A 9,375-nucleotide genomic window follows, 5' to 3' on the forward strand; every position below is an offset into this window, starting at 1 on the left:
ACGATGATGAAGTTTATTCTCTGGTGATACAAGAAAGAAAATTATGAGCGTTTGCTGAATGTTTCAGTGTTTGCTTGTATGCATTTACAATTACCAGGTGAATACGCTGCACAGATCTGCAGTGCAGATGATACTAAGACAACACTGTCAGCACAGCTACCAAGTCAAACTTACAACGAGCACAGTCAGTATATAATATGGTGCTGATTAACAATAACAACCCATTTAAGTTTCAAACATGCCTTTTCTGCTCTAATGTTTTCTCTCTCATGCAAGCTGTTTTATAACCTTGACATTTTCTGCAACAACATTCCCAAACACAATCTGAAAAGTAGCATGCCTTGAAAGGAACATTTGATCAATTATGCTTTAGATCTATTCCAAACATTACCTGTTTTCATCATGACAGGAAACAATGCTGACGTGTCTTGCTGACGTGTCTAGTTCACGTGTTGAGTTAACCTGCTTGGAGCACTGCTGTAGATATAGGGTGTGACTGAGTATTCAGGGTGTCAAGATGTAGCCAATGTCACCGTATATGAACAAGCCCAGAGGTGCTTGGATTGCAGGACACACCCAACTCTCATTTAAAATCATGGTACCCTTTTCACACCCTGGCAATAGACGCTTTCACAGTTCCGTGAAAACATAGGCTCAAAGAAGATCGCTCTCCGTATGCGCGCGCAACCATTTTCGCGGCCTTACCGGAAGTCGAGTAGGCACCATACCTCTGCGATTTGGAGTATGCACGTGCGACATTGTTCAACTTATTTCATCCTAGTACATGTATTTTGACGTTCGAGGCGAAATCAATGGCGTACCATTGTGCAGTTAATGAATGCAGTAATGGCATGTACCGTTTGAAGAAGTGGAAGACCACAACGTGCGCAGTTCATGACGTTTTGCAGAGCGAGTGCGAGTGCTCGGCACCCTTCAGGTATGTTTACTTTCTTTCCTAAAATGTTCGTTTTTGAGCTATTGATTTGTTTCATATAAGTTTTAACAATAGTATTTACCTGTTTTGTTAGGACTTATTTTTAATTTTGTTGTCTCACAACAAAGGTTTTAAGTGAAATATGCCTGTAGTGTCCCCTTTTCGCAGCTGAGTCACTGCAGTCAGTGAGTGAGAGTAGGTAACTGACTTAACTCGCTGTCTGTCACAGTCTTGAAGTGTCATGATCACAGTCATACAAACTGACTGGTGAAATAAAGCACGAACATCCCGGTATTGTAAAGATAGTTGTACTGGCGATAGACAATAATTACGTATTTGGATAATTTGCAGCTGATCTGCCCATGTGACACTGACAAGTCAAAAAGTACAAGAGGAAGGTGCAGAGCGTACACTTTGCTTTGATATGTGGCCTCATTTTCATAATGTTTTCTTTCATTTGAATTTCATGTTATTCCTAACTGTGTTCTTCCAGGTTGTATTCCATTCCAACACGCAAGACCAATCCAAGCAGCCGTGACAAATGGAAGATACTCATCAACAGGATTCATCCAGCAAGCAAAAGGCTTCTTTCACCCTCCAAGGATCAGAAAATCTGCTCCAAACATTTTGTGGATGGGCGACCGACCGACAGGCACCCCTTCCCAACAGAACTTCTTGGATTTCCGGACTTTAAAAAAAAGGTCAGTTAGTTACGTTGCAAACCATTTTAAGTTTCTGTTTTGATGGTTCTTTTTTTTAAAATTTAAGACGGGGCCAACCGGAGTGCATAGTTCATCAGACATCTTGGGATGTAATATTTTTGCGGCAAACTAGTGGACCAATCCTCAATAAACTTTACCACAGAGTTCCTGAGAACGATTTCCCATTTGTTGGTTTTATATGATATATATATTTTCTATTAATGTCTTTTATGATGTCATATTACCTGGTCAAGTAAAGGATGCGATGCATTCAATTTAAGTCACTGCGAGTTCAACAGATTGACTAGATGTGGTAATTTCGCTTCATGCCACTTGTTTTATGTTATTGTGGCTAAGTATGATTTGCAATTTTATGTTTTAAAGGTTGCCAGAGTGCTGATGCACGACTCCGCGCCTTTGTCAAAGCGGGCCAGACGGGAAGTGCCGGAACCAGCCCCAGAACCAGCCCCAGGCGGTACACCGGAGCCCATGGAGACAGCAGACCCAGTCATCGAGGTCCAGGCAACACAAGGAGGGTCCCTCAGCATCAACGGTTTGCTGCTGGCCATCTTTGTCCTGATGACGGTGGCAACCCAGCTCTTTCGACAAGTCCGCAGACTGACACAAGACATCCTTGCGCTTCACGTGCAGTGCTCACAGCTGAGAAAGGAGCTTGAAGCCCTGCGCCAGACTACCCAAGAAAGAGCAAGTGCAGCTTCACCCCTTCCACCCAAGCCTGAAAGAAGCAACTCCAAAAAGTGTCGAGTGCTAGTGAAAGGTAAACATGCAAAAAGCCAGCCAAATATTTTCCGTGATTTGCTGACAGCAAAGAATGTCAAGTACTATACTGGTGTCCGGAGCATAGCTCTTGTACAGTTGATTCACGACTTTGTGAAAGACTTCGTTGTGAGACGGCATCAGGGCCAGGCAAGTGTTAAAAGAAAGCGAGTGTTCCGTAAAACTCCATCAAAGTTTGGCCCCAAACGCTTTCTCCGTAGCATCGACGAGCTTGTCTTAGTGCTGATGAGACTCAGACTAGGCCTTGACCTCCAAGACCTGGCGGACAGATTTGCCATTTCGGTAAGCCTGGCATCAAAAGTGTTTACAAGCTGGATGAAGGCGCTTTCTGCAACTCTCTGCCATATGGTGCAGATACCTGATGTGGAGACTGTTCTCGCAACCAAGCCAGTGCGCTACAGGGGAAGAGACCTGACGAACCTTGTTGCAATCATTGATTGCACTGAAATTTTCATCGAAACACCTCAAGATTTGGCAACCCAGGCTGCAACCTGGAGCGATTACAAACATCACAACACTTTGAAAATCCTTGTGGCTGTATGCCCCAACAGTTACATTTGTTATGTTTCGGCGGTGTATGAGGGGCGAATATCAGACACTGAACTGACCAAGGATTGTGGTTTTCTTGAACAACTTGATCCACACACGTGTGTGATGGCTGACAAAGGTTTCAGCATTGCAACAGAATGTGCACAGCAATCGCTTGGGCTGATTATACCACCAGGACGACGGGGCCAGTCACAAATGTCTAAAGTTCTAGTGCAAAAAACAAAAAAAGTTGCAAACCTGAGAATCCTTGTAGAACAAGTTATTAGGCGCTTGAAATGCTTCAAGTTCCTGAAGAACGAAATGAGCTTGGCTGCTGCTGATCTTGTGGATGAGGCTGTGATAGTGTGTGCTGCATTGTGCAATTTGCAGCGACCTATTTATGTGCAGTAGAATATGGGCAGTTGCTATGAATGAAGCAGATGGTTGTACTTGTATTTTATAAGTATTATATGGACATGACTCAGAAATGCTGTCAGACTGCCCAGTGATTCAATTCAAACCGCCAATATGCGCATTTGTGTTTCATTCTATCATTGAAAAGGGGGTGTACCGTGTTGCAATGAAATCGGTTTGTGGTTACCAAAAGATATGATGAATGTACTTTTCCACTCCAGCATGGTGAAAATGTTTGACAGTACTCTGCTACAACTGTACAAACTGCAACATGGTCAGAGAGTGTAAAGATGGTTGTGACCATTATACATAATTAACTAGGATTTGTTTTTACTTGCTTAGTATAGAGTGTGAATTATGAACACTAGAACATTGTTGTTTGTAAATTTTGGATACATTTCTTATAAAAAAAACTCAGGACATGCATCTTCACAGAATTATTTTTTTGGTAAGATTTGTGTACAGTGGAACCCCCCTTTTAAGACCTAAACAGATCTGAGGAAACCAAGTCTTAAAAAGAAGGGAGTCTTAAACAGTGGGGGTAATTTTACAGAGGATATGAACAGGAAAAAAGGAGGGAGTCTTAAGGGGGGTTCCACTGTATGTTTGTGTTTTGATTTGGTGGGTTTCTATTTGGCAATGGCTAGACTTCTTCGTGCACATAGTTTTCATAAAGCCGAGGAAAGGTGTGTTTTCACAAATAGTTCAGTTTGTTGAGGTTATGAATACTAGCTGGAGTTTTTATTTGCATTTCATGTTTTAATTTGTTCGACCAGAAGTGATTTGATTCACTAGTCTTATTTTATCCGACATACCAGGATTGTGTGTTGTGCAAATTGATACCACTGCCAGATAGATGCTTTTGTGGGGTTACAAGTTGGATCTTTACCAATACCATAACTTAACTATGGATAATCATCATAATGTGTTGTGTAAGTATTATTGTGACCTATGCAATAAATCTTGTGATTTGTTCCAAAGTCTTTTGCAATGTCTAATTATGTCTGAGTGTGTGTATGAGAGTTGATCAAATGGATGTGAGATGCAGTCCAAATCTTATTTTTAGGGTCACTTTTCTCACAGTTCACACACAGACCATGCACACAGTTCAAATTGATAAACAAATATGGTGGCTCACAATTCTGTGTTATTCAACTTGTCACATTAATTCAATTCATCCATTTAGCACATGACTTACTCTTAATAGTCTTATGAAAAGCAGGCACACTCTTCACACATCAAATTGTTGCATTAATTTAATAAGAAAAATATGTATTGAATTTAGACAAAACCATCGTTATACATGGCATTGCTTCTTGCTCATCAATTATGTTGAAAAGCTGGCAGGCTGCACAAACAAAGAGTTATTTCGGTGTTTGTCAACTTTTCTCATTCATTTAATAAGATACATGTATATATATCGTCTTGCCATGGAATTTTGGCGTAACTTGTTTAAGACCGGTTTTCTTTCTTTCTTTGGCGACAGGGGGAAGATGGGATAGAGCCACTTGTCAATTGTTTCTAAAACTTCTTGTTCACAAAAGCACAGACAGGTTTTCAGCAGTAGGCCAATACTGATCATTTGTATAACAACACAGTGGTTTTTACCCCCTTAGGCAATAATTCCATGACAACAATATGTTGGACAGCATCGGTCAAAAACACTTGTAGTTGTACAAAAAATCTGTTCTTTTGAACGGCATGGGTCTGCCTCATGAAGTTGAAGCGCCAGTACTAGTAGACTTAGGCCCCCCAAAAAATAGGTGTGTTTACGGTAACATAGCCAAAAAAAATAGGGTAGGAAGGTAGGCAAGTTTTTTTAAACTTTTTTTTCTAATGTGTACAAATTAAACCTACTTGACAGGGAAATAAGTGTGCGACTCGGGCGCTTTTGCTTTCATTGCGTTTTCTGCACTCATTTTTTTTTTTTTTTGACAAATGAAATAAAAAGTTATAGGGTCGGCCCCTAAAAATAGGGTAGGTCGGGTTACCGTAACCACACCTACTTTTTTTAGGCCTTACATAAGACATAATTAACAAAACAAGCTCTGCAACATTTATTCCATTCACACACAACCCATGCACACTATGCAAAACTGAAGAAAAAAAACCTTGCACTTCTGCATTATTCAACTTAGTCACAAGAAATTACACAAAAACAAAGGAACATTCAGCACACACAAATAATAATATTACAAGAATTTATAACGTGCACATATTTCACCTCAAGGCGCACTCGTACACATTCTTTCGCAATTAACAACTGATGCACACTTATATCCTAAGTATAAATCCCATGAAGATGACACGGCAACAACAGAGACACAGCACTCAAAAATAAGCATGAAAAACAAAAGACAATTTCAAATCATAATTATGTACATGGCTATTTACAAATTCTGCTCTGATTTAGGCTTGCGAGTGAAATTGACATAAAACATGTATTGAAAAGAACGCTCATGCTCAAACCACACATTTCATACAAATCCAGCAGTCATCATCCCCTGGTTCAGAACCCTCCACAAAACCAACACAGTGTTGGTGGAACCATTCTGGACAGGAATCACACTTTATGGAAAAGTCACAAAAGGATGCTGGTTCTTCGGCAATGTCTGACATACATACACCACAACGGTAAATCTTGATCACTGCAACTTTTTTGGCCACTTTTGATTTTTGCTTAACTAATCGCTTGCGCTTTGGGGGAGGGATGCCTGGCAAGAGAAGAGGTGGGGAACTTGGTCGCTTTGGGGAATGGCTGCACGATGCACTGGCAGTCGCAGGAGCATTTTGCACTGGAGTTTCTCTCAACAGTTCAGCAGCGACCTGGTTCCCCCAAAACCATTCCAGATTCGCAAGCATTCGCAGCCAGAATTCCTCATCGAACAGAATGGGAACAATCAAGCTCCCATGCTCTGAGTAGACAAAAAGGTCGCAGGCGGGTCGTCTGGTCAGGGCCATCTGTCCTTGAATTTGTCCATAATACTGATGCGCCTTCTTCAGACGAATCTGACCGTCGACTTCCTCCAAGTAGGGAATGTTGCCGACTGTGGGTTTTTCATGCTTTATCGACTCGGGGCACTTGATTTCGCACAACCCCTCACCGCAGCAATCACAGCTGGTAACGAGGTCTGGACTTGAAGCCAGGAACGGATAATTGGCATCAATCACAATGCCACTGTCACAGGCAGACCATTTTTTGTGCTTCTTGCTCGTCTGTTGAATGTAACTTTGTTTTGCTGCAGGCTCCAGGGATAGTCCATGTTTCATTGCCACAGTGAGTGGTGTACTTCCTCGTCCCATGATTTTGTCCATAAGCCATGTTGACTTGTCTTTCCCATTTGTGTTGGCCTTTTTCAAAGTCTCAGACTTGGTGTGAATGTTGTAAAATATGGATGACGTTATACGTCCCTGTCTCTGAGACTTCCATTCGGCACAATCACTTTGTGCCCTCGTGGCTCTCTCCACAGCAGATATTTCCTCTTCTGTCAGGGTCATGGCTTCCAGTAGCTCCTCTGTAGTGGAACACGAGTCAGCAAGGGAAAGGACAGTTGCAGGCAAGATGGGGTTTTGCGGTTGTGCTGGCTTCTGCTTTTTCCTTGTCAAAATGAAGACACTGTCAGCGGCCTCTTTTTCAAAGAAATTTTCCAGTTTCTGAGCCATTGCCCCAGAGTCTAACAGTTTCTCGCTGTCCTCAGCGTAGAAAGGCTGAAAATCCTTCCGCAAACGCCTTGCTTCTTCTTTGCGTTCCCTGGAAGTTTTCTGCCCGTACACATCCTTGGCAACATGATTATCTCGCCACTTGCCAGGTTTTCTTGCAACTGATCCGCTTGGGGCAACCCAGGTACACAAATTTTCAGTTCCTCTGAGGTCTGTGGCTCCACATTTCACTGCAGCCTCTACCCGGAACAAGAGCCCTGCAATATGATTGCAGGAACCTAGCATGCCAGCAGCACAGGTGCAGTGGGCCGTCTTGATCTCGCCACCTGCAGAAGTTTCATTTTTCTTGGTTATCATCACCCAGACTCTGTAGGGTTTGTTCCGGATACTCATTGAAGGATACACTGCAGCCTTCAAAATACAGAGTGATGCCGTCTTCCTCACTGGGTGGTACATTATCTCACGTACCCACTCACAAGTAAAGTACCTGTATGCCTTGCCTTCCTTGTAGTTATTGAGAAGACGGTGTATCAGGTCGATCTGGTTTGCTGCAGTCTTCTTCAAATAGTCAGAAATGTCGCTGATATACAAGCTGGGCCAGGAAAACCTGCCAGTTTCTTCAGACAGCCACCCATCATCAAAGGTAGCAGGATCCGGATAAGTCTCACCGTCAACAGTCAGCTTGCTCTTGTATTCGCCAAGAAGCCGCCTCTCTCTCTGCTCAGCTTCATCGTCAACTGGGGTGTCCGATTCAAAGGCAGCCCAGCTCCTGCGACAGAAAAATATATTTATTTAATTTTATTTTTTACTCTTAGAACAGTGTACACACAGGCAGATCAAATCTCTGTTTAATCAAACCATAGTTTTAAACGGTTAACTCATATCCAACACAACATAACACCAACACGAACGAGACATCTCATGAACAGTTGATTACAATGGTGTTAAAAAAAACACAAGTTTATTTCATCCTCTACTGTTACTGTAGTTGAGAAAAAGAAGTAGGAAACAGAGTCATAGATGCACTGATCAGTCTGATCTAGACACCACAACAGTGAGTGAGGGCAGGTTGGCAGGGTCTTTTCATACATCGCATGAGCTATAATTTTGGCATCTAGATGCAAAAATACTTTTACTCATTGTAAATATTTAAACTATTGTTTGTTGAAAACAGGAGAAAAGTGAGACGCACAGATATATCTAGCAAAAGACCATGAGTATCATGAGTATGCCACGATCGACACTCACTGAAGTGGCACTACAAAACTCATGTCAAGAACGTACAAAAACAACCTTAAATGTTCACTCACCTCGCAACAAGTTCATCAAAATCGCCATCAACGCTTAGTTTTCGGACACTAAGGAAGTATTTAAGCGCATCAACGCTCCAGAGTCGTAGTTTCTGCAGAGAAATGTCGCTCAAATCCATGGTGTGATCAACTGTGCAATGAAGAGGTCGGCGCTTTACTCGTACGCGGCGGAGGTTTCGAATGCGCATGCGCGAGTTTCGGAACTGTGAAATCGTCTATAGAACAACACGACACACGGTCCAAAGATGTTCGTCACCAACTACTTCAATGCCTATAGAAGCCGTCACGGCGTGGCATCCTTCCTTGTTGATATTATACTCGTGCTGTTTTGTTTCGTTGACTGACTGATAGACTGTTGTTCGAAAATGTGTGTAAACAGCACCACAAACACGCCGAAAAAGTGCACTACAAGTACAAGCTATCTGGAATTGCTCACGAGTACGTGTGGTTAGCCGCTTCCTGTCGGGTTCACACTCGTCGTGCAAGGCAGAATATACATTCGGTGGATGCAGCGAAGACTCGTTTCCTTGCTGATGTAGAATATGTCGCCGTGCATGGACTGACAGACATCAATCACGCAGAAAACGGTGCAATCATAGTCTTCGCGGGTGCTTGTAAGTGCTAAACTGCATACCGTCCACACTCTTGTCAACATAATTCAAAGAGGAGTCCATGCTTTGACAAATGAAAGCGTGCGGCACTCTCCTTATCGTCTTGGGCATTCCGCGGATCCGTGCGGTGACGAAAATGTGTTGATGGCGCATGTTATATCGCAAAATGATGCACGAGTCGAGTCGACTCACAGTCTCATTTACGGCCGCCATTTTTAGGATTAAAATTATCTCCCTTGCAAGTTGGGGGCGCTTCTGTCTGCTCTTACCTAACTTAGGGCTGGGGGGGGGGCTGCCCTATGTTAAGAGCGACATAGGAGCGCTCTTTGGCCAAAGAGCGGTCCGTGAAACGCACCTATCTTAACTTTGCTCTTAACCCCATCTTGACCCCTTAAGAGCTCCTAAGTTAGGATAAGAGC

At 42.7% G+C, this 9,375-nt stretch overlaps 2 protein-coding genes across 2 annotated transcripts; one reads left to right on the forward strand and one right to left on the reverse strand.

Moving 5' to 3' along the window:
* Nucleotides 1–623: 623 nt before the first annotated feature.
* On the forward strand, nt 624–4,285 carry LOC138953011 (uncharacterized). Its single transcript, XM_070324779.1, has 3 exons — nt 624–937; nt 1,428–1,635; nt 2,020–4,285. The coding sequence occupies exons 1-3, from the start codon at nt 813–815 to the stop codon at nt 3,370–3,372; spliced, it is 1,686 nt and encodes a 561-aa protein (XP_070180880.1). The 5' UTR covers nt 624–812; the 3' UTR covers nt 3,373–4,285.
* Nucleotides 4,286–4,509: 224 nt separating this feature from the next.
* On the reverse strand, nt 4,510–9,169 carry LOC138953287 (uncharacterized). Its single transcript, XM_070325086.1, has 3 exons — nt 9,149–9,169; nt 8,346–8,560; nt 4,510–7,804 (listed from the first exon to the last, which is right to left on the reverse strand). Exons 1-3 carry the CDS (start codon nt 9,167–9,169, stop codon nt 5,839–5,841), a joined length of 2,202 nt encoding a protein of 733 aa, XP_070181187.1. The 3' UTR covers nt 4,510–5,838.
* Between the last annotated feature and the right edge of the window lie 206 nt (nt 9,170–9,375).

The sequence above is a fragment of the Littorina saxatilis genome, linkage group LG17 (genome assembly GCF_037325665.1).
Source record: "Littorina saxatilis isolate snail1 linkage group LG17, US_GU_Lsax_2.0, whole genome shotgun sequence".
Classification (NCBI taxonomy): domain Eukaryota; kingdom Metazoa; phylum Mollusca; class Gastropoda; order Littorinimorpha; family Littorinidae; genus Littorina; species Littorina saxatilis.

Bases quoted from the DNA above. Each gene is read 5' to 3' on its own strand.
- LOC138953287 (XM_070325086.1), bottom strand. From the start codon at position 9,169: ATGGCGGCCGTAAATGAGACT. The intron at 8,561-9,148 runs GTGAGTCGACTC...GTTGTTCTATAG, and splicing joins TGGCGGCCGTAAATGAGACT to ACGATTTCACAGTTCCGAAA. The intron at 7,805-8,345 runs GTGAGTGAACAT...TTTCTGTCGCAG, and splicing joins TTTGATGAACTTGTTGCGAG to GAGCTGGGCTGCCTTTGAAT.
- LOC138953011 (XM_070324779.1), top strand. From the start codon at position 813: ATGGCGTACCATTGTGCAGTTAATGAATGCAGTAATGGCATGTACCGT. The intron at 938-1,427 runs GTATGTTTACTT...GTGTTCTTCCAG, and splicing joins GAGTGCTCGGCACCCTTCAG to GTTGTATTCCATTCCAACAC. The intron at 1,636-2,019 runs GTCAGTTAGTTA...TATGTTTTAAAG, and splicing joins TTCCGGACTTTAAAAAAAAG to GTTGCCAGAGTGCTGATGCA.